At 56.5% G+C, this 21,950-nt stretch overlaps 1 protein-coding gene across 1 annotated transcript in view; it reads right to left on the bottom strand.

Moving 5' to 3' along the window:
- The window catches only part of LRP1 (LDL receptor related protein 1), a 101,631-nt gene that overhangs the window by 14,525 nt on the left and 65,156 nt on the right, over window positions 1-21,950 (bottom strand). Inside the window, 30 exon segments of the mRNA XM_079329222.1 lie at window positions 2,778-2,900; window positions 3,318-3,437; window positions 3,518-3,634; window positions 3,911-4,004; window positions 4,629-4,777; window positions 4,936-5,124; window positions 5,679-5,884; window positions 6,175-6,362; window positions 6,868-6,987; window positions 7,442-7,527; window positions 7,721-7,904; window positions 8,352-8,539; window positions 8,619-8,759; window positions 9,535-9,657; window positions 9,739-9,867; window positions 10,601-10,717; window positions 11,359-11,493; window positions 11,729-11,878; window positions 12,212-12,325; window positions 13,020-13,139; window positions 13,932-14,057; window positions 14,761-14,886; window positions 15,527-15,719; window positions 16,351-16,555; window positions 17,379-17,568; window positions 19,841-20,079; window positions 20,639-20,771; window positions 20,915-21,039; window positions 21,125-21,276; window positions 21,439-21,565. Of these exon segments, the coding sequence (XP_079185348.1) occupies window positions 2,778-2,900; window positions 3,318-3,437; window positions 3,518-3,634; window positions 3,911-4,004; window positions 4,629-4,777; window positions 4,936-5,124; window positions 5,679-5,884; window positions 6,175-6,362; window positions 6,868-6,987; window positions 7,442-7,527; window positions 7,721-7,904; window positions 8,352-8,539; window positions 8,619-8,759; window positions 9,535-9,657; window positions 9,739-9,867; window positions 10,601-10,717; window positions 11,359-11,493; window positions 11,729-11,878; window positions 12,212-12,325; window positions 13,020-13,139; window positions 13,932-14,057; window positions 14,761-14,886; window positions 15,527-15,719; window positions 16,351-16,555; window positions 17,379-17,568; window positions 19,841-20,079; window positions 20,639-20,771; window positions 20,915-21,039; window positions 21,125-21,276; window positions 21,439-21,565 (4,409 nt within the window).

Here is a 21,950-nt window from a genome sequence, read left to right as displayed (position 1 = left end):
TGGGGAAAGGGGACAGGGGCGGGATGCTCCAGAGTGGGATAGGATGGGGACAGGACAGGGGTCAGCACTGCCCCAGAGGAGGGGACAGGGACAGGGGTCAGGGATGCCTCAGGTGGGGATGTGGGACAGGGACAGGGGTAGGGATGCCCCAGAGGTGGGGATAGGATGGGGACAGGGACAGGGTCAGGCACTGCCACAGAGGAGGGGACAGGGACGGGGTCAGCACTGTCACAGAGGAGGGGACAGGGACAGGGGGCAGGGATGCTCCAGGTGGGGAATGGATGCTCCAGGGACAGGGGGCAGGGATGCTCCAGAGGTGGGGATAGGATGGGGACAGGGACAGGGGTCAGCACTGTCCCAGAGGAGGGGACAGGGACAGGGGTCAGGGATGCCCCAGGTGGGGAATGTGGGACAGGGACAAGGGTCAGGGATGCCCCAGGTGGGGAATGTGGGACAGGGACAGGGGGCAGGGATGCCCCAGAGGGGAAATGGATGAGACAGGGACAGGGGGCAGGGATGCCCCAGGTGGGGAATGTGGGACAGGGACAGGGGGCAGGGTTGCTCCAGAGGTGGGGGACAGGATGGAGACAGGGACAGGGGCAGGGATGCCCCAGGTGGGGAATGTGGGACAGGGACAGGGACAGGGGTCAGGGATGCCCCAGGTGGGGAATGTGGGACAGGGACAGGGGTCAGAGCTGCCCCAGAGGGGGAATATGGGACAGGGACAGGGGGCAGGGATGCTCCAGGTGGGGAATATTGGACAGGGACAGGGAGCAGGGATGCCCCAGAGGAGGGGACAGGGGTCAGTACTGCCCCAGGTGGGGAATGAATGGGACAGGGACAGGGGTCAGGGCTGCCCCAGAGGAGGGGACAGGATGGGGACAGGGACAGGGGTCAGGGATGCCCCAGGTGAGGGAATATGGGACAGGGACAGGGGGCAGCACTGCCCCAAATCAGGGCATGGATGGCACAGGGGCAGGGGGCAGTACTGCCCCAGAGGAGGGGACAGGGACAGGTGTCAGGGCTGTCCCAGGTGGGGAATATGGGACAGGAACAGGGGGCAGGGCTGCCCCAGGTGGGGAATATGGGACAGGGACAGGGGTCAGCACCGCCCCATGTGAGGGAACATGGGACAGGGGTCAGCACTGCCCCACACAAGGGGACAGGACAGGGACAGGGTTCAGCACTGTCCTGAACGAGGGGAAATTTGGGACAGGGATGGGATCAGCACTGCTCCAAATGAGGGGAGTTGGACAAGGACAAAGGTCAGCACTACCCTGTATGATGGGAGGATGAGACAGGGACAGGTGTCAGCACTGCCCTGAACATGGGGAGGGACAGGATAAGGACAGGGACAGGGGACAGCACTGCCCTGAACATGGGGAGGGACAGGATAAGGACAGGGACAGGGGACAGCACTGCTCCCCACAATGGAAGGAATGGGACCAGGGCAGGGGTCAGCACTGCCCTGCACCCCCCTCTGACCCAGCCCTGCCCACACCACTCAGAACAGGAGCAGCTCCTGGGGCAGCCCAGAGGAGACAGCCAGTGCCAGCCAGCCTGTCCCTCGAGCAACAGGGACACAAGGTGACACTGGCTTGTCCCCACAGCCCCTGCTCACCACATTCCTCCTTGGGCTCATCAGACCCATCCCCACAGTCGTCCTCCCCATCGCACTTCCAGCGCGCCGGGATGCACCGGCCCGAGTCCTTGCAGCGGAACTCGTCCACACCACAGGTCATCTGGGCTGGAGGGGACAAAGGGACACTGCTCAGGGGTGTGCTGCTCTCTGCAGGGCTGATGAACAGCCTGGTGCTGGCTGAGATTCCCTCCCTCTCAAGCAGTTTTGCAGGGAGAAGTCAGGGGGAGGAGGATTCCAGCGGGATGGATCCAGAGCCAGCAACAGAATCAGACACTGCCCAAGGGCAGTGAGCAGGGAATGAGGAGGGAATGAGCAGGGACTGAGCAGAGAATGAGGAGGGAATGAGGAGGGAATGAGGTAGAACTGAGCAGGGACTGAGCAGGGAATGAGGAGGGACTGAGGTAGAACTGAGCAGGAACTGAGCAGGAATGAGCAGGGAATAAGGAGGGATCAAGAAAGGATTGAGCAGGACTGAGCAGGGAACAAGGAGGGACAAAGAAGGGACAAATAAGGGACAAAGGAGGGACTGAGCAGGGACTGAGGTAGAACAAAGCAAGGACTAATCAGGGACAGAGGAGGGACTGAGGTAGAACTGAGCAGGGACTAAGCAGAGAATGAGCAGGGACCAAGGAGGGACCAAGAAGGGACTGAGCAAGGACTGAGCAGAGAACAAGGAGGGACAAAGAAGGGACAAAGGAGGGACTGAGCAGGGACTGAACAGGGAATGAGCAGAGAACAAGGAGGGACCAAGAAAAGACTGAGCAAGGACTGAGCAGGGACCAAGGAAGGGACTAAGCAAGGGCTGAGCAGAGAACAAAGGACAAAAGAGAGACCAAGAAGGGACTGAAAATGGACTGAGCAGAGAATGAGGGGCTAAGGAGGGACCATGGAGGGACTGAGCAGGGACTGAGCAGAGACAGAGCAGGGACCAAGTAGGGACCAAGAAGGGACTGAGCAACGACTGAGCAGAGAATGAGGGACAAAGGAGGGACTGAGCAGGGACTGAGGTAGAACTGAGCAGGCAATGAAGAGAGACCAAGGAGGGACCAAGAAGGGACTGAGCAGGGACCTGCCACCATGCCAGCACACAGAGGTGCCCAGGGGCATTTTACATGTGCCCACACAGGTCCCTTACTGCAGTTGGCAGGTTCATCTGAGCCATCCACACAGTCGTTGTCACGGTCACAGACCCACACACGGGGGATGCAGCGCTTGGTGATGGCACACTGGAACTGGTTGGGAGCACAGGTCACCTCAGCTGCAGGAGGGAGAAAGGCTGTCAGGAAAGGCAGCAGGGCCAGCCCTTTCCCCAAAAACCAGCCATGGGGTTGAGAGGTGTGTGGATGCACCAGGGATCACAAGGGGCTGGTGTGCTTGGTGGAGGAGATGGAGAAAAGCCATAAAATGGCCCCAGAAGACTTCAAGCTGTGGGGGGGACAGGGCAGAAGCCACCACATCCCTCATTTGGGCACCACCCTCAGCCCAAACCCACTTCAAAAGATTTAAGGATTTCATTTCCACTAGGAAACAGTGATGGGGATAGGTTCTGCAGAGACCAGGGGTATGGAGAAAGCCCTGGGATAACTCAGGCAGCCAAAAACCCCAAGACACAGACCTGAGCCCCTCAGTCTGGCCCACATTTGCTCCCCCCTGACACCCTGAGCCCCCCACTCACGACAATCCTTCTCGTCCTCGCCGTCCCCACAGTTGTCCTGCCCGTTGCAGCGGAAGATGCCGGGGATGCAGCGGTTGGTGTTGGTGCACTTGAACTGGCTGGGCAGGCACACGTGGATATCTGGGGAAGAGGTGACACAGTCAGGGGGTGACAGGCTGCAGCTCCACGCTGGGAGGGCCTGGGGGACACAGGGAACCCACCACAGTTGGCCTCATCAGAGTTGTCCTGGCAGTCGTTGTCGCCGTCGCAGATGAAGGCGGGGTTGGTGCAGATCCCCGTGGAGCACTGGAACTGCCCTGGCCTGCACTTGAACTCAGCTGTGGGGAAACACAGGTTTGCTCTGAGGGACATTTCCAGGGCAAACCTCAACCTCAAAGCTCTGCTTGACCCTTCTGGGGTCCTTTGCAGGGACCCAGCATCCAATTCTAGGCTTGGGTGCTGCCACATGGCACAATCCCAACACAGGGATGGATGTGTCCATCCCACTGCTCCCTGAACCCCATTATTTGGCTGACCCTCCCCTCCATGGGGATGCCCCAACAGCCATGGGGTGCTGGGACTGGGGGGGTCAGTGCCACCCCCCTGGCACTCACGGCAATCCTCCGGCTCGTCCGACCGGTCCCCGCAGTCGTCCTCGGTGTCGCATTTCCACCAGAAAGGGATGCACTTGTCGTTCTTGCAGACAAACTATGGAGAGAGGAGCTCATGTGGGGGGTTCAGGATAGAGAGGGGGGACCCCAAAAGATTCATCCCCACTGAGCTCAGCCAAGGACACTGAACCTGTGCTGTTCCCAAAGCCTTAACCCCACCCAGGCCCAGGGATTTGAGGAGAGGGGTAGAACATTCCAGAGCTGGAGGGTGTCTGGCTGCCTTGGACACTCCCAAACATGAAGTGCCACAGGAAGGAGGTGCTGCCTGCACCCACAGAAAACTGTGCTACATCCCAGCACCTCTGGGGAGACCATGGCACTCCTGGCATGGAGAATTTCCAGGCAGGCAGGAACAGGCAGGGAAAGCAGGGACAGGCAAGGAAAGGCAGGATTAGGCAAGCACAGGCAAGGATGGGCAAGGACAGGCAAGGATGGGCAAGGACAGGCAGGGATGGGCAGGAACAGGCAGGGATGGGCAGGGACAGGCAGGGATGGGCAAGGGCAGGCAGGGACAGGCAAAGATGGGCAGGAACAGGCAAAGATGAGCAGGAACAGGCAGGGACAGGCAAGGAAAGGCAAGAACAAGCAAAGATGGGCAGGAACAGGGAGGAACAGGGAGGAACAGGCAGGGACAGACAGGGACAGGCAGGCAGAGGCTCACCTGGCTGGCTGTGCAGTTGGACACGCAGGTTTTACCATCACTGCCCAGGTAGAAGTTGGTGGGACAGGCACACTTGTGCCCCCCACCCGGCGAGAGAAGGCACAGGTTGCTGCAGCCACCATTGTTGGTCTTGCAGGGATGGTTGGGTACTGTGGAAAACAGGGTGACAACAGCAAGTCAGACCAAGCTGGGGACACTCAGGGTGGCAGGGGAGCAGCAAGACCCTTGTCACTCTGCTCCCCCTGGTGTCCCCCAAGTCCCTTTCCCAGGGTGGTTCCCCAGCAGGGGCACCCCAGGCCGTGCTCACCGTCGGGCTGGCGGTAGGGGTGGTAGATGTGGATGTCCATGGGTCGGTGCAAGGTGCTGATCAGCTGTGTCTTGTTGGCTCCTGTTGTCTTGTGGGCCCGGTTGATGGACTTGGTCTCCCAGTCGGTCCAGTAGATGAAATCCTCGAAGAGCGTGAGCGCGAAGATGTGTGGGATGTCCTGGCTCAGCACTGCGAGGGGAGCGGGCGCTCAGCGAGGGGCTGTGCCACCTTCCCTCCCACAGGGACACACAGAGGAGTAACCAGAGCTGGGCACTGTCCCCAACAGCTTCCTAATGCCTGACCCACAGCCTGGAGCCCCCAAGGTGTGCTGGCATGGTGGGATGATACAACTATTCCTGAAAAGGTCCCCTGGGATTTCATACCCTGAGACAATGAAACCTTTCATGAGAAATGTTCCCCCCTTATGAAACCCCTGTTATCATTTAGGATTTCTACTGGTCTTTAACTTTCCTAGATGATTGGTCTTTTCTCACTTAGAATCTCAAAGTAATTAGATAGTTCTCAATTTATAATTTTACTGGTTAGAATCCCAATTCCCCCTAAAACCTATAAAAACCCTTTGCTTCGCTACGTATCCACATTCTGCCGATAGAACCCTTCAAAGAAACAAAGCCACCTTTGGAACTTCTATGATGACTCTCAAAGTCTCATTCCTAGCTAGCTGAGAAGCTGAATTCTGCCTTGGGGGCTTCCTGGAGCTATCCAGACCCCACCAGAACCACCTGTGTGCCGGTTGGAGCCGTCCAGGCTGGCGAACTCGATGTAATCCTCGCGGGCGTCGGCCCAGTAGATTCGGCTGTTGATGTAATCCAGGGTGAGGCCGTTGGGCCACGTGATTTTGGTGTCCACGATGACGCTGCGGTTGGTGCCATCCATGCCAATCTTCCCAATCAGGGAGTGGTCACCCCAATCTGTCCAGTAGAGGTAGCTGGGGATGGAATAGAGCAGCAGGGAGAGGGTGAGTTGGAAATCACAGGATGGGAAATCACTGTGATGGGTGCTCAGAGAAGATGTGCCATCCTCTGGAAGTGTACAAAGGGGTTTGGAAAAAAATGGTCTTTAAGGGACTTCCACCCCAAACCACCAAGGGCACAGCATAAGAAAAACATCCCAATGTCCCAGAGGCCAAGAGGCCCCCATCTCCCAACCTCTGGGACTACAACAAGATGAGCACAGCCCCCTCCCCAGCAGGGAGCAGCAGGTCCAGGCTCTCCTCACCCGTTCTGCACGTCCACCACGAGCGCGCGGGGCTCGCGCAGCCCCGAGTTGACCAGCACGGTGCGGTAGGCGCCGTTCAGCTTCGACACCTCGATGGTGTCCCGACCCTTGTCACACCAGTACAGGTTTCCTCCCACCCAGTCCACAGCCAGCCCATCAGGGTTGCTGAGCCCTGTGCGGTGAAGGACCTGCCAGGAGGAATCAGAGGTGACAGGGCTGAGCAGAGAGAACTAAACCCTGATTTCTCAGCATCCCCCTCCCCAGCTCAGACCTCCTTCCTCACTCCCCTCTTAGGTTTAGATGGGATACTGGGAAAAAATTCCTTCCTGTGAGGGTGGGGAGGCCCAGGCACAGGATGCCCAGAGAAGCTGTGGCTGCCCCTGGATCCCTAGAAGTGTCCAGGTTGGACAGTGCTTGGAGCAAACTGGGATACTGGAAGGTGTCCCTGCCCATGGCAGGGGAGTGAAACTGGATGAACTTTAAGATCCCTTCTAACCCAAATCATTCCAAGACTCCACAACTCTTCCCCCAACCTTCCTTGTCCCACATTTCAAAGCAGTGTGGAGCCCACCCCTGCAAAACATCCCACAATTTGGGATCAGGCCCAATTTGGGGCTGACTCCCAAAGCCCAGTGCTGACCCCACAGAGGGGCAGGAGGTGGGTGAGGCCCAGGGGCTGCCCCCCATCCTCACCTGGACGTTGCTGCCGTTGATGTGCATGCGGCGGATCATGCTGCCCTGCGTGGTGACATCTGTCCAGTAGATCATCTGCTCCCTGTAGTCGAAATCCAGAGCCACAGCATTGTTCAGCCCCTGGAGAGGAGGGAGGGAGAAGGGTTGCAGCAGCCTCAGTGGCTGGCGTGGGCTCTGGAGGGTTTTATAAAGCCCACAGCCTCCCTGCCTGCTCCTTGCTCACAGTCACCTCCTGGTATTTATAGAATTCACAGAATTCAGAGAATGATTAGGTTAGAAGAGACCTTCAAGATCATTGAGTCCAACTCATGCCCTAATTCCTCAACTAGACCATGGCACCATATCCAATCTTTTTTTAAACACATTGAGGGATGGTGATTCCACCACCTCCCAGGCAGACAATTCCAATTTTCACTTTCTGTGAAAAACTTTTTAGATGGATCTACCATTCCCCTGGGAAGCCAAGAGCCCCAAATCCCCAGCTGGCAGCTCCCACATCCTTCAGGGCCTGCTCCATCCCCAAATCCCAGCCACATGGGGCTGGTGTCCCTCTTGCTCCCAGCTCACCCCCCACCTGCTTGAGCAGAGTGTAGTTGGAGCCATCCAGGTTGAGCTTCCTCAGATAGTAGCGGTTGGCAAAGATGAGGAAAGGCTCTTCATCTGCACAGGAAAAGAGGGAAAAGTGGCAGGGGAGCAGTGCTGGGATGTGGGCAGAACCCTGCAGACCTGCCACTCTCCCAGCCCCACTCCCTCATGAGTTGAGGGAAGCCACTCCACCCTCCAGCTGCAGCGCCAGGAGCATCCCACAGTCACCAGGAACACCCTGGGCTCTGTGCCCACACCTGGCTCTCACCTGTAACAGCCTTGCAGCTGGTGGGGTTGTCAGGTCTGAGCTTGTAGCCCTCAGTGCAGAGGCATTTGTAGCTGCCCAGGGTGTTGATGCATTTCTGGCTGCAGGGGTAGGTGGTGGAGCACTCGTCGATGTCGATGCACGTCTTGCCGTCGTCCTTCAGCCGGAACCCGGGACGGCATCTGCACTGCAGGAGCAACCCAGAGCTGTCAGAGCCTCCGAGGGAGGTGGCAGGTGCTGGGAGGTGACAAGTGTCACCCTGGGACACGTGGGCTCAGCAAGGACAGCTGAGATGCACAAACAGTGCCTGAAGTGCCCGTGTCACATCCCCGGCCCAGCTGGCACAGGACAGACACAACCCTCAGATCTGTGGAGGAGGAAGGAGAGGGAACAGCAGGAGCTGTGCCAGGGGAGGTTTAGGCTGGATATCAGGAAAAGGTTCTTCCCCCAGAGGGTGGTCAGGCACTGCTGGTTGGCACAGCCCCAAGGAGCATTTGGACAACACTCTCAGGCACAGGGAGGGATTGCTGAGATCTCCTGTGTTTGGTTGCTGGACTCAACAATCACTGAAAGTCCCTTCCAACTCAGGGCATTCTGTAATTTGCAGCAAGCCCCCCACCCTGTAGCCCCCTACCTTGTAGCCAATCTTGAGGTCCTCACACTCCTGGGAGCATCCACTCAGCTTCTTGTTGAGACACTCATTGATGAAGCAGTTGAGCTCGTCGGAGCCGTCGGCGCAGTCGTTGTTGTTGTCACAGAGCAGCGTCTCCGAGATGCAGTTCCCATTCTTGCAGAGGAAGAAGGAGTCGTTGCACTTGTTTTCTGCAGAGAGGAGGTGGCAGTGGTCAGTGGGGGGTGGCTGGGGCTCTGCTATCCCCCCACAGTGTGACCCCAGCAGTACCTGGGCTGCTGCAGCGCGGGTTCTTGGGCGCCTCGTCCGAGTGGTCGTGGCAGTCGAACTCCCCATCGCACTCCCACTGCCGGTTGCTGAGGCAGCGCCCGTTCTGACAGCGGAACTCGTGGGGGCCACAGGTGGGATATTCTGGGGGAGGGTGAGGGGCTCAGCTGCCATCCCACCCTCCTGAGGCTTCCAGAGGCACCATGGAGCCACTCAGAGAGAGAGAGGCACCATGGAGCCAAACCTCCCCGAGCTGCTGGGAGTGACAGGGACACCACAGAGCAGCTGGCCTGGGACAGGGCAGCTCTGCACACACACGGATCTGTCTGTGGCTTTGGATGTGTCTGTGGCTCTGGATCTGTCTTTGGGTTTGAATCTGTCTGGGGTCTGGATCTGTCTGTGGGTTTGGATCTGTCTCTCTCCTTGGATCTGGATCTGTCTGTGGGTTTGGATCTCTCCTTGGGTTTGGATCTGTCTGTGGGTCTGGATCTCTCCCTGGGTCTGGATCTCTCTGTAGGTTTGAATCTACCTGTGGGTTTGGATGTCTCTGTGGGTTTGGATGTCTCTGTGGGTTGTATCTCTCTGTGGGTTGTATCTCTCTGTGGGTTTGGATCTCTCTGTGGATTGGATCTCTCTGTGGGTTTGGATCTCTCTGTGGGTTGGATCTCTCTGTGGGTTTGGATCTCTCTGTGGGTTGGATCTCTCTGTGGGTTGGATCTCTCCCTGGTTTAGATCCCTGTGTCAGGACTGAGGCGCTGCCCTCCACCAACAATCCCCTCCTGCTACCTCTCCATGCTCCCTCTCACCACACCCACACCAAACCCCTCCAGGGTGATGAAGACCCTCCCAGGTTGCTGTCCCAAACCCCAGGAGGACCCAGCATGGCTGCCAGCTCCCTGTGGGTCCCACAGACACCCACCACACTCCGGGGACTCATCAGAGCCATCACCGCAGTCATCGTCGTGATCACAGACGAAGTGCTTGGGGATGCACTGCCGGTTCCCACACATGAACTCCCGCTCGTCACAGGTGTTGTTGTACACTGCAAGGTGTGTGTGTGACACCTCTGTCAGCCCCTGGCACCCCCTGCCCACCCCCCCAGCCCCCTGCCCTGGGCACTCACAGCAGCCAGCAGCCCGGCTCTCGTCGGCGCCGTCGGCGCAGTCCTTGTCCCCGTCGCACAGCCAGCGCTCCGGCACGCACACGTAGCTGCCCGGGCACTGGAAGGAGCCTGAACTGCAGGTGGTCAGCCCTGGGGAAGGGAGGAGCAGCATGGAGTCTGGGCACATCACTGCTGGAGGTATAGAGGCCAGGAGAGTGGGGAGAGTAAAGGTGGGAGAAGGAACAGAACCCAGGAGAGGCCAGGAGAGCGCTGAGACCAAAGGTGGGAGAAGGACAGAACCTAGCAGAGCCCAGGAGAGCCCAGGGGAGCAGTGAGAACAAAGGTGGGAGAAGGAACAGAACCTAGGAGCCCAGGAGAGCCCAGGAGAGTGGTGAGAACAAGGGTGGGAGAAGGAACAGAACACAGGAGAGCCCAGGGGAGGAGTGAGACTATGGGTGGGAGAAGGAACAAAACCCAGGAGAGCCCAGGGGAGCAGTGAGATCACAGGTGGGAGAAGGAACAGAGCCCAGGAAAGTCCAGGACAGCACAGGAGAGCCCAGGAGAACAGTGAGACCACAGGTGGGAGAAGCAACAGACCCAGGAGAGGCCAGGAAAGCAGAGAGACCATAAGTGGGAGAAGAACAGAACCCAGCAGAGCCCAGGAGAGCAGCAAGATCACAGACGGCAGAAGGAACAGAGCTCAGGAGAGCCCAGGGGAGAAGTGAGACCATGAGTGGGAGAAGGAACAGAACCCAGGAGAGCCCAGAAGAGCAGCAAGACCACAGGTGGGAGAAGGGATGGGCAGAGGCAGGAACAGGGATGCAGGAATGGGGTGGTGGAGCAGGAGGGACTGGGATGGGCAGAAGGGCTGGAGCAGACTCACGGCAGTGACTGCCCTCGTCAGAGCCGTCCCCGCAGTCGTCAGCCCCGTCACACACCCAGAGCTTGGAGATGCAGCGGTGGTTGTTGCACTCAAACTGCACAGGGTAGCAGAACTTGTCTGGGAGAGGAGAAGAGGAGGAGATGAGGATCAGAGGGAGGTGATAAGGGGAGGAGATACCAGCAGAGCATGGCCAGGCTAATCCAGCTGGGCTTCAGGAGCTCAGGGGGGTGTTGGGGGTACTGCTCATGGTCCTGGGGTGGGGTGGAACACTCTACTCCTGGACCTGGGGAAGATCCCCAGCTCCTGAGCACTGTCTGGGGCTTTTTTCAGGAGGTTAGAACTAAAAATGGAGCTGAAGGGAGCCATAACTGCTCCCTTTCAAAAGGGTGAGAGACAGCTGTGCATGTGCTGAACAAACCAACACATGAGGACATTTATACTGGTCACAGCTAAAAGCCCAAGAGTGAGGGAAGGGAAGGGAAGGGAAGGGAAGAGGGAAGGAAGGGAAGGGAAGGGAAGGGAAGGAAGGGAAGGAAGGGAAGGGAAGGGAAGGGAAGGGAAGGAAGGGAAGGAAGGGAAGGGAAGGGAAGGGAAGGAAGGGAAGGGAAGGGAAGGGAAGGGAAGGGAAGGGAAGGGAAACCACAAAGGGGGAAGAATCTGGGGTCTGTCCTTGGCAAATAGACGTCAGGGGGACAAGAGGGTCCTGCCCACCCTCCAGCCCCACCCTGTAGCCCAGCCCAAATCCTGAGTGTCCCCACCCTGCCGCTCACTGCACTGCGTCTCATCTTCGCCGTTCTCGCAGTCATCCTCCTTGTCACAGGTCCAGGTCATGGGGATGCACCTCCCACTTGGGCAGGCAAAGTAGTTGGAAGGACATTTGGGCTTCCTCCCACCTACTTTGTAACAGAAACATCAGTGAGGACGATGGCACAGACACATCCTGCCTCCTCCCAGCCCAGAACTGAAGGATTCCTCCCCAAAACCCCCCTCAGACCCCTGCAGCACCATCTGTGCTGGAGCCATACACAGCACAACAGTCCCAGTGGGCAAACAAAGCACCCACAGCTCAATGAGACCCCCAAAGAGGCACTGCTGCCCCCAGACCCCCCCTGTGCCCTCTGCTCTCACCGGGGCAGTTGCGCTCGTCGGAGAAGTCGCCGCAGTCGTTGGCGCCGTCGCACACCCAGCTGGGAGCGTAGCACAGCGACGTGTGCTCACACTTCTGGAACGTGGTGCCCTTCACCCCCAGCTGGAAATAGCTGCTGCAGTCGGTGGCAGCTGAGAGGAATCACAGCAGGAGCCCCGGTGACACAGCAGGTCTGATTTCCCCCATGTGAAACCACCACACCCCCCCAGGTGTGCCCAGAGGTGCAGGGATCCATTGGATGCTGGAGTGCTGAGCATGGTACAGGGAGGCTGCAGCCTCATCCCTGCTGCAGGACAGGAGCAGGACCCTCCTCCCTCTCTCTCTCCTCCCTCTCTCTCTCCTCCTACTCTCTCCTCTCTCCTACTCCAGCCCAAATCCCAAAACCCCAGGTCCCTGCTGCCAGCATTGAGGGCAGAAGCATCTCCAGAGCTGGGGAGGGGCTGGGGCAGCAGCTGGGCACTCACTGCAGTTCATTTCATCTGATGCATCCTCGCAGTTGATGATCTGGTTGCAGCGGCTGGAATTCCCGATGCAGGTCCCGTCCCGGCAGCGGAACTCGGTGGCAGCACAGCTGGTTTCTGCCAGGTGGAAAAAGCCCCTCAGCTGATGAGGCAGGGCCCACACCCACCCTGTGGTACCCACTGGAAGGGCACCCACACCCCCCCACTGCCCACATAGCTCTGGGTTTCTCAGAGTGCTCCCAGACACAATCCCCTCCTGGATGAGACCCTCACCCTCTGCCTGGCAGCCTGAGTCACTCTCCCCGGCACAACCAGACCTGGGAGGGTCTGGGGCTCTGGGTTGGGGGCTCTGAGAAGCTCCCAACCACCCCTATCAGTCTGAAATCCAGCAGACCCATCCTACAGCCCTAAGGGTGTGCTGCATTTGGCAACTCTTGTGAGCCATGAGGAGCACTGACACTACACCTCATGCCCCCACCCCTATCAGTCTGAAATCCAGCAGACCCATCCTGCAGCCCTAAGGGAGTGCTGCCTTTGGCAACTCTTGTGAGCCATGAGGAGCACTGACACTACACCCCATGCCCCTCCTGGCTGTCAAACCACTCTTGCTGAGAAGCTCTGGGTGCTGCACTCCCATACCCAGCAGTTCTTCCTCTCAGCTGTCACTCCCTGAGCTTTACGAACCAGCACAAACTTGACCTTGACTCTCCGTTAAGCCCTGCTCTGCTCCTGTCAAGCTGATGGAAACTCCCTCCTGAAGCTGCTGTCCCTGTCCCTGGCAGGGCTGGCAGGGTGCCAGGCAGACACTCACTGTTGCAGGGCACCTCGTCCGAGTTGTCCCCGCAGTTGTCCACGCCGTCGCACCAGTAGCGGCTGGCGACGCAGCGCCCGTTCATGCAGTGCAGGTAACCCTTCTTGCACTTACGGCTGCCTGCCAGGGCAGGGAGAGGAGGAAGAGGAAGAGGAGAGGGTGAGAAGAAGGAGGGAAACACCCCCGAGGGTGTCAGACACACTTTCAGCAGGGGAAGAAATCACAGAGCAGGATCGGGGAAGGTGCTCCCTCGTGCAGAGGGGTGAGGGTTGGTGTTTGGGGGTTTGGTTCAGCTGCAGGTGTTCTGCTCTCCAGCCTGCCCCCAATGCTGAGAAAGGATCTTAAAGCCTGGCTGGGTGCAGCTCTGGGAGGGCAGGAGGGAGTGTGAGCACCTGAGGACACCACAGAGTCCTGGTTCCCTTTGCTGAGCAACCCTGGCAGTGTCCAAGGCCAGGTTGGATGTGGCTTGGAGCAACCTGGGCTAGCAAAGGGTGTCCCTGCCCACAGCAGGGGGTGAAATGAGATGAGCTGTAAGGTCCCTACCAACCCAAACCACTCCATGATTCCATGATCTTAAATATAGGAAAAAAAATTTATTGTACTGGAGCAACATGAATCCCACCTTCATCATCTTCCATCCTCTTAAGTTTTGCCTCCATCCTCTTGTAAGTTTAAATGGCAAATGCCAATGGTTAAATGGCAAATTTGAAGGGATTCTAAGACTAATTAACGAGGGACAGACCTTGCAAGGCTGTGTGGATGCACCTGCCTTGATCGCATCGAAGGTGAATGGAACCCTGAATTTGGTCCCTTCCAACCCAAACTGTGATGCTCTGGGCAGCTCAGGCAGGGTGTCTGGGGGTGCTGGGCTGTGTGTGGGGGTGAGCAAGGCAGCAAGAGGAGGAACCTTACTGCAGTAGGACTGCTTCTCGTCCGACTTGTCCTTGCAGTGCACGACACCGTCGCAGGTGCGGCTGAAGTCGATGCAGTCGCCGTTCCCGCACTCAAACTCGTCCACGTTGCAGGTGGAATTCAGAGCTGGGCAGAGCACAGGGAAAATGTCAGCTCTGCCAGGTTGAGATCAGACTCACCACTTCCTCTCCTCAGCCCCTGCCACCCCCCTCTGTAGGGGAGGAAGAAATAGGAATGCCCTGGAGATATGATTGCCTAGCAAAAGATGCTAAGGATATGGAAACTGTAGGTGAGAGTGAAATGAAAGCAGTGTTGGACTGAGTGGCTGGAGAGCAGCAATGTGGATGTTTGAAGATCTTCTCCCTTTGTTAAGATAACTCCAGTTGCTGCAAATACCAAAGAGCAGCACAGACCCTCTCCTGGCATGACAGGAAGGGTCCAAGATAAGGTTTAGAGATAAGAAAGTTGTAAAACATGGTAATGCAGCAATTCTTATAGGTTGTATGTAAATGTGAGAGAATTTGTATCTTGTATTAGATTGGTTAGTGAAAGAGTAGAATATTCCACTTAGAAGGAGATTTAAGACTTTGTAAAAGGAAACCACACTCTTGCTCTGACACCCTCTTGCTCCCTTGCTCTTGTCCCTGCACCCCTCACCCTTTGTTATCCCCCTCCTCTGGGCCTGCTTTGAGCTGTGTCTGGCATCTCCCAGCTGAGCCCTTCTTACCCACACCCTATGCAATAAACTGCAAACTTCAAGCCCAGAATATAGAAAACACCTGAGTTTGTCCTGACCACCATCCACCACCAGCTCCTACACCCCTCTCACCTTTGCAGGTTAAATCCTCCTGCAGGACACGGTCTCCTCTGCACGAGCAGTTGACGTGGCCCTTGGGGGTGAGCAGGCACAGGTCCTGGCAGCCACCATTGTTCACCCGGCATGGGGACAGCTCACCTAGGACAGAGGGACAACAGTCACACCAGGGATGGACCCACCAGCCCCTGCTCCTCATCCTCCCTGCTGGGCCAAAAAGTAGGGAATTCCTCCCCAGGGTCTTCCCATGGGGGGATGCAGGGGGCTGAGGCACCTGGTCTCCCCAGATTTTACAAGGAGATGCTCTGGGAGGAGCAGAGACAGGATAAATCCTTTCTGTCTTCAGCCTGCACTGGGTTTGGGGATGGACATGAGGGTATGAAGGGGGCAAGGATAAGCTGGGAAGGACAATGGGATGATTCTCAAAGGGCCATAAAGGAGATGGGAGAGATGGGTTCCCAAAGTGTCAGAATGGACAGAGAGTCATGAAAGGATGGTGGGATGGGCTCCAAAAGGACCATGATGGACAGTGGGATGAATTCCCAAAAGACCATGATGGACAGTGGGATGGATTCCATGATGGAAGACCATGATGGACAGTGGCATGGGTTCCCAAAAGATGATGATGGACAGTGGGATGGATTCCCAAAGGACCGCGATGGACAGTGGGATGGATTCCCAAGGACCAGTAATGACGATGGGATGGGCTCCCCTTCCCCAGCTGCTGCCAGGGCCATGGGCAGAGGGCAGGGACACTGCAGTGACACAGGAGGCTGCTCACAGCTGTCAGTGTCGTTGGCCACGGCGATGATGCCCATGGGCTGCTGGGGGATGTCCACACGCAGCAGTTTCATGTCGGTGCCCACGTATTTGTTGGCGCGCTGCACGGCGCGGCGCACCCAGTCTGTCCAGAAGATGTAATCACCATACACAGCCAGGCCAAAGGGGTGCACGGGCTCCGACTTCAGGATCACCTGCCAGGCACAGAATCGTTGGAATGGCTGCTGTGTTGGGTTGGTGTGGCCAGAAATGTGGATTCTGTCACCATCTGTTGTGGCCAGGTGGGGCAGTGACCCTGATCTCCTGGCACATACTCTCTGCTAATGGGCCATCTTTAAATCAGCTGGGCAATGATCTTTATCTTCCCACAGCCTATCCTCCCTCCAGGAGAGATCTCCTGTTCATGGCCAGTGAGTTCCAGTGCATGACTGATAAAATTCCATCATCCCACTGGGAGATGCTCCAGCCAGGGGAGGAGCCAAGCCTTTCCTACCCAGAGAAAAACTGACATTTTGGACAGCAAGTTATCCATCTTCCCACTGGATTCCAGAGGAAAGCCAGACTTTTCCACATCATTCAGAGGAAACTGCACCTTCTCCAGAAGCACTGCTCCAGCTGAACCACATCTGCCACCGCTGTGGGATGCAGCCCCCACAGCCCCCCAAACACAGAATGTGAACCCCAGTGGGATGCCTCAACCCCAGGAACAGCTCTGCTTCCCACTGACCCCATTCCAGACCCAGTTTGGACACTTTCCTCCTCACTGACCCCACTCCAGCCCCAGTTTGGACACTCTCCTCCCCATCTCACTGGTCTCAGACTCACATGGCGATGGGAACCATCGTATTCACAGCGCTCAATCTTGTCCAGGGTAGCATCAGAGAAGTAAATCTTCTCAGCCTTGTGGTCAATGGCCAGCCCGTTGGGTGTCCGGATGTCCTGGTCGATGATGATGAGGACGTTGGCACCAGACAGGGTGGCTCGCATGATGCTGGGGTGCTGCTCATTCCAGTTGGTCCAGAACATCAAGCTGGGAGGGGAGGGACACACAACACCCTTGGAGCTCCAGCTCAGCCACATCCAGGCTGGCTCAGCCCATCCCTCCATGCCTGGGGGGCTTCCAGGGACATCAGAGTGGGAAGGGGGTGAATGAGGCTGCTGCAGCCAGCTGGGAAATGTGGGGTGGGACAGAAGCTCTGGGGTGCTGAAAGATTTGTGGGGAGGGGGATGAAGGATCTTTCCTCCCTGGGGGTCCAATGTTGGGAAGGATGAATCAGGAAAACCTTATAAATATTGCCTAGCAAAATATTTTGAGAATATGGAAACCATAAGTGAGATTGAGATGAAAGCAGTTTTTGACTGAGTGGCTGGAGAGCAGCAGTGTGGATGCTTGAAGATCTTCTCCCTTTGTTTAGATAACACCAGTTGCTGGAAATACCAAAGAGCAGCAGAGACCCTCTCCAGGCATGACAGGAAGGGTCCCAGACAAGGTTTAGAGATAAGAAAGCAGTAAAATATGGTAATGTAGCAATTCCTATAGGCTGCATGTAAACGTGAGAGAATTTGTATCTTGGATTGGTTAGTGGAAATTAGAATATTCAACACAGAAGAAGATTTATTGTGTTGTAAATGGGAAAATCTCTCTCTTACTTCCCTCTCTTATCTCTTAGAACTCCTACCCCCCCATTCTCTTTCTCCTAGCAGGGCCCTTTATACCCCCACCCTATGCAACAAACTGCAAACTTCAAGCCCAGAATAGATCACCTGAGTTTATCCTGACCACCATCCACCCCCTGAGCTCCCACAGCCCAATCCTCTCTGTGCAGGGACCCAGAACCTCAGTGGTCACTCACTTCTGGCACTCATCCAGCACGAAGGCCCGGGGGTGGTCATCCCCTGACATGGTGATCACCGTCTCCCTCTCGAAGGCCCCGACCCGGCTCTGGTCCACCGTGTGCCGGGTGATGGTGGATGTGGTGTAGCTGGTCCAGTACAGAGTGTCCCAGCCACGGTGGTATGCCAGCCCCTCCACTGAGCCCACATCTGTGGGGACAGCAGAGTCACACCCAGCCCAGAGTCACACCCAGCCCAGAGTCACACCCTGTGCTCACCCAGCGTGGCTGACCCTGACGCTGACACATTAAAGTTTTTTTATTACAGCCTGAAAATCCCTCCAGAGGCTTTGGCTGCAGGGCTGGGGGCTGTGCTAAGTCTCATGGATAGAGCTCTGTTGGAATTACCATCACTTGCAGGAAGGGATTCAAGTTATCCATCTCTCCACTGGATTCCAGAGGAAAGTCAGACCTTTCCACATCATCCCTGCACCTTCAGAGGAAACTGCACCTTCTCCATGAGCACTGCTCCAGCTGAACCACATCTGCCACTGCTGTGGGATGCAGCCCCACAGCCCCCCAAACACAGAGTGTGCACCCCAGTGGGATGCCCCAACCCCAGGAACAGCTCTGCTTCCCACTGACCCCACTCCAGAACCAGTTTGAACACTCTCCTCCCCATTAACCCCACTCCAGCCCCAGTTTGGACACTCTCCTCCCTGCTGACCCCACTCCAGCCCCAGTTTGAACACTCTCCTCCCCATTAACCCCACTCCAGCCCCAGTTTGGACACTCTCCTCCCCATTAACCCCACTCCAGACCCAGTTTGGACACTCTCCTCCCCACTGACCCCTGAGGGATTCACACCTACAATGCACCAAGGACTTGAATTTGACCCTGCTCTGACTCCACAGCTGGGGAGGGTTTCTCTCTGCCAAGGGACAGCTGAGGCCCTGGGGCACAAAGTGACAAGGCAAAGCCTGGTGGGGACCAGGGAGCTCTTCCCAGCTGGGAATTAGAACTGTGCACCCATCTCATTAACACTGGCAAAGGGTTTAATGAGACGTCTGTGAGAGCTGGGATAAAGCACTGTGAGTGCCACTGTGAATTCCCTCATTATCAGCACTTCCAAGGCTCAGGGAGCTCCTGGAGCAGCAACCATGGCTCTTTGAAGCTGCTGCAGGTGCCAAAAAATCCAACCAAGTGCAAGCTGAGGCCAGGGTTGGGCACCCTGAGGGTCAGGGCTTAGGATGCTGCTTTGGGAGGTGAGTGTGAGCACAGAGCCCATCTCAACTTTGCTGCAGTGCCTGTTTCCAGAGCCCAAACCTTGTGACACGCTCTCTCTGCCAGAATGAGCTCTTCAGGCAGCTCCCAGTGCCTATGCCCACTTCAGAGACTCCTCAGAAAACTCACAGCTCAGCTTGTACCCACCACAACCCCTCCAAACACCTCCAAACCCATCACAACCCCTTGGGTAAGAACAGAGGGAGTGTAGGAGGAGGTGAGGGAGAGAGACACAAGTCTGAGGGCAGGCACAGTGTGCTGGGTTGATGTGGCCAGAAATGTGAATTCTGTCCCCATCTGCTGAAGCTGGGTGAGGCACTGACCCTGATCTCCTGGCACACATTATCTGCTAATGGACCATCTTTAAACCAGCTGGGCAATCATCTTTATCTTTCCCATGACCCACCCTTCATCCAGGAGCTACCACCTGTTAATGGGTCATTGTTACAAACTGGGTGTGGCAGTGATTCTTATCCCTGTGGGAGATACCTCCTGTTAATGGGTCATTGTTAAGAACTGGATGTGGCAGTGACCCTGATCTCCTGGCACACATTATCTGCTAATGGGCCATCTTTAAACCAGCTGGGCAATCATCTTTATCTTCCCACAGCCCATCCTCCCTCCAGGAGATATCTCCTGCTCATGGCCACTGAGTCCCAGTGCATGACTGATAAAATTCCATCATCCCACTGGGAGATGCTCCAGCCAGGGGAGGAGCCAAGCCTTTCCTACCCAGATAAAAACTGAGATTTTGGACAGCAAGTTATCCATCTTCCCACTGGATTCCAGAGGAAAGCCAGACCTTTCCACATCATCCCTGCACCTTCAGAGGAAACTGCACCTTCTGCAGGAGCACTGCTCCAGCTGAACCACATCTGCCACTGCAGGAGGATGCAGCCACCATTGAATGGGACTGTGCCACCACCCTGACTGACTGACGGGTGTCAGCTTGGATTCTGACTCTATCAGGATTGGGATTGTTCTTTGTAATACTGCATTTCTATTTTAATCTTCCTAGCAAAGAACTGTTATTCCTAATTCCCAAATCTTTACCCGAGACCCCCTTAATTTCAAAATTACAATAATTTGGAGGGAGGGGGTTTACATTCTCCATTCCAAAGAGAAATTTTTGCCTTTATTGGCAGATAACTGTCCTCCAAACCAGAACAGACAGGAGGGGAGCAGCCCCCAGCACTCACTCTCCACGATGGTCCTGCGCCCCGTGCCGTCGTCGTTGATCTGCTGGATGTTGCCAAAGTGGATGTCGCTGTAGAAGATGCGGTTGCTGCCCTTGGAGCCGTAGCGGTAATCGAAGGCCAGGGCAATCACATTCTTCATGTGCTCTGCATCCTCAAAGGGCTTGATGGGAGCATTGAGGTTGTTCTCATCAGAGAGGTGGATGCTCTTGAGGATGGTGCGCTCCGAGTAGAGCAGGTACCTGTTGGGAAGGATGAATCAGGAAAAGCTTATAAATATGGTTGCCTGGCAAAGGGTTTTGAGAATATAGAAACCATAAGAGACATTAAAATGAAAATTTTCAACTGTGTGGCTGAGAGCAACAGTGTGGATGCCTGAAGGCCTCCTCCCTTTGTTTAGATAACACCAGTTGCTGCAAATACCAAAGAGTAGCACAGACCTTCTCCAGGCATGACAGGAAGGGTCCCAGATAAAGTTTAGAAATAAGAAAGCAGTAAAACATGGTAATGCAGCAATTCCTATAGGCTGCATGTAAACGTGAGAGAATTTGTATCTTGTACTAGATTGGTTAGTGAAAATTAGAATATACAACACAGAAGATTTATTGTGTTGTAAATGGGAAAATCTCTTACTTCCTTCTCTCATCTCTTAGAACTCTTACCACCCCCCACTCTTCATTCTGCCCTGCTCTGAGCTGCACCTGGCAGCTCCCAGACCCTGTGCAATAAACTCCAAACTCCAAGCCCAGAACACAGAGAGTGCCTGAGTTTGTGCTGTGCCCCCCAGGCTCCCCCAGGTACCCGTCGTAGTCGCGGCAGCTGACGCCGTCCTCCGAGAGCATCCCGTGGGCGCAGGCGCACGTCCTCTGCCCGCCGCCACGGAACAGGCACAGCTGCTGGCAGCCCCCGTTGTTCTGAGCACAGATGTTGGTGCCTGGTGGGGGAAATTGGGTGAGGGACTGGGCAGGATGCACCCACCTGACTGCTTCCCAGAGGAAGGAGCAGGCTGGAACCACGGCTCTGATGTTAGGGTGACCTGTTGTTTCTGTCCCTGTTCTCCCCCATGCTCAGACTTACCCTTCTGTCGAGCCCTGTTGAAGACTTTGATGTCCTTGAGCTGCACACCAATGCCAGTACGCAGGGACACCGACTCGGTGGCGTTGTCCTTGTTGCCTCTTTTGATGGAGCCGTTGGCGTGAGTCCTGAGGGAGGATGGAGTCACTGAGTGACCAGCACAGGACCCTTCCCCACCCTCCCCACAGCCCCCAGCCCCCTTGGGCACCGCACCTATCGCTCCAGTAAATGTATTCCTCGAAGACTGACACGGAGAACATGTCCATGTTGTTGCTGGACAGCACAACCTCGCGGTTCTCGCCCGTCTCCAGGTCGATCCGTTCGATCTTGTCCGTCCGGGCATCACACCAGTACAGCTTCCCATCCTGTGGGGGTGACAGAACATCCCAGTTGGCATCACTGGCAGGATATCCTGTGCTTCAGACCACCCTGGAGACTCTGGAGCCTCAAGGAGAGCAGCCACATCCCCACCAATAGGACATGGCCACCTTTGGGACTGGTGCCACCCTCCCAGATGCCACCTGTACCTCGTAGTCCACAGAAATGCCGTTGGGCCAGCTGATGCTGACGTTGACCAGCACCATGCGCTCGGTGCCGTCCAGGCGCGAGCGCTCGATGCGCGGGTACTGCCCCCACTCTGTCCAGAACAGGTACCTGAGGGCACAGCAGAGATGTCACCACGGGTTTGTCACCAGGAGTAGCACTGTCCCTTTGAGTAAAGGACAGACACCACCCTATTCACCCCCACAGTGGGGCTTCAGTCCAGACCCTGCCTGCATCATCTCCCCTGCATCCCCATCCCTGCCCAGATCCCAACAGCTCTGCTCTCCCTGGGGCTCTGTCCAAAGCTGGAGCCAGTCTGAGCAGGCTCCACTCGGATTTTCTCCCAGGGAGTTCAACCCATCAGTGAAAAAGGAGAGTTAAATCCAGGGTTTGAACTCTTTGGTGTGGCAGGAGACCTGCGAGTCCTTCCCTGCTGGGAGGTGCAGGGGTCTCACCCTGTGCCCACCCTGCAGGTGTTGCCCCCCTCTCTGGGGTG

This window comes from Erithacus rubecula (genome assembly GCF_903797595.1).
Source record: "Erithacus rubecula genome assembly, chromosome: 31".
Taxonomy (NCBI): domain Eukaryota; kingdom Metazoa; phylum Chordata; class Aves; order Passeriformes; family Muscicapidae; genus Erithacus; species Erithacus rubecula.
Note: the sequence above shows the minus strand (reverse complement) of the source record. Positions and strands in the feature narration are given on the sequence as shown.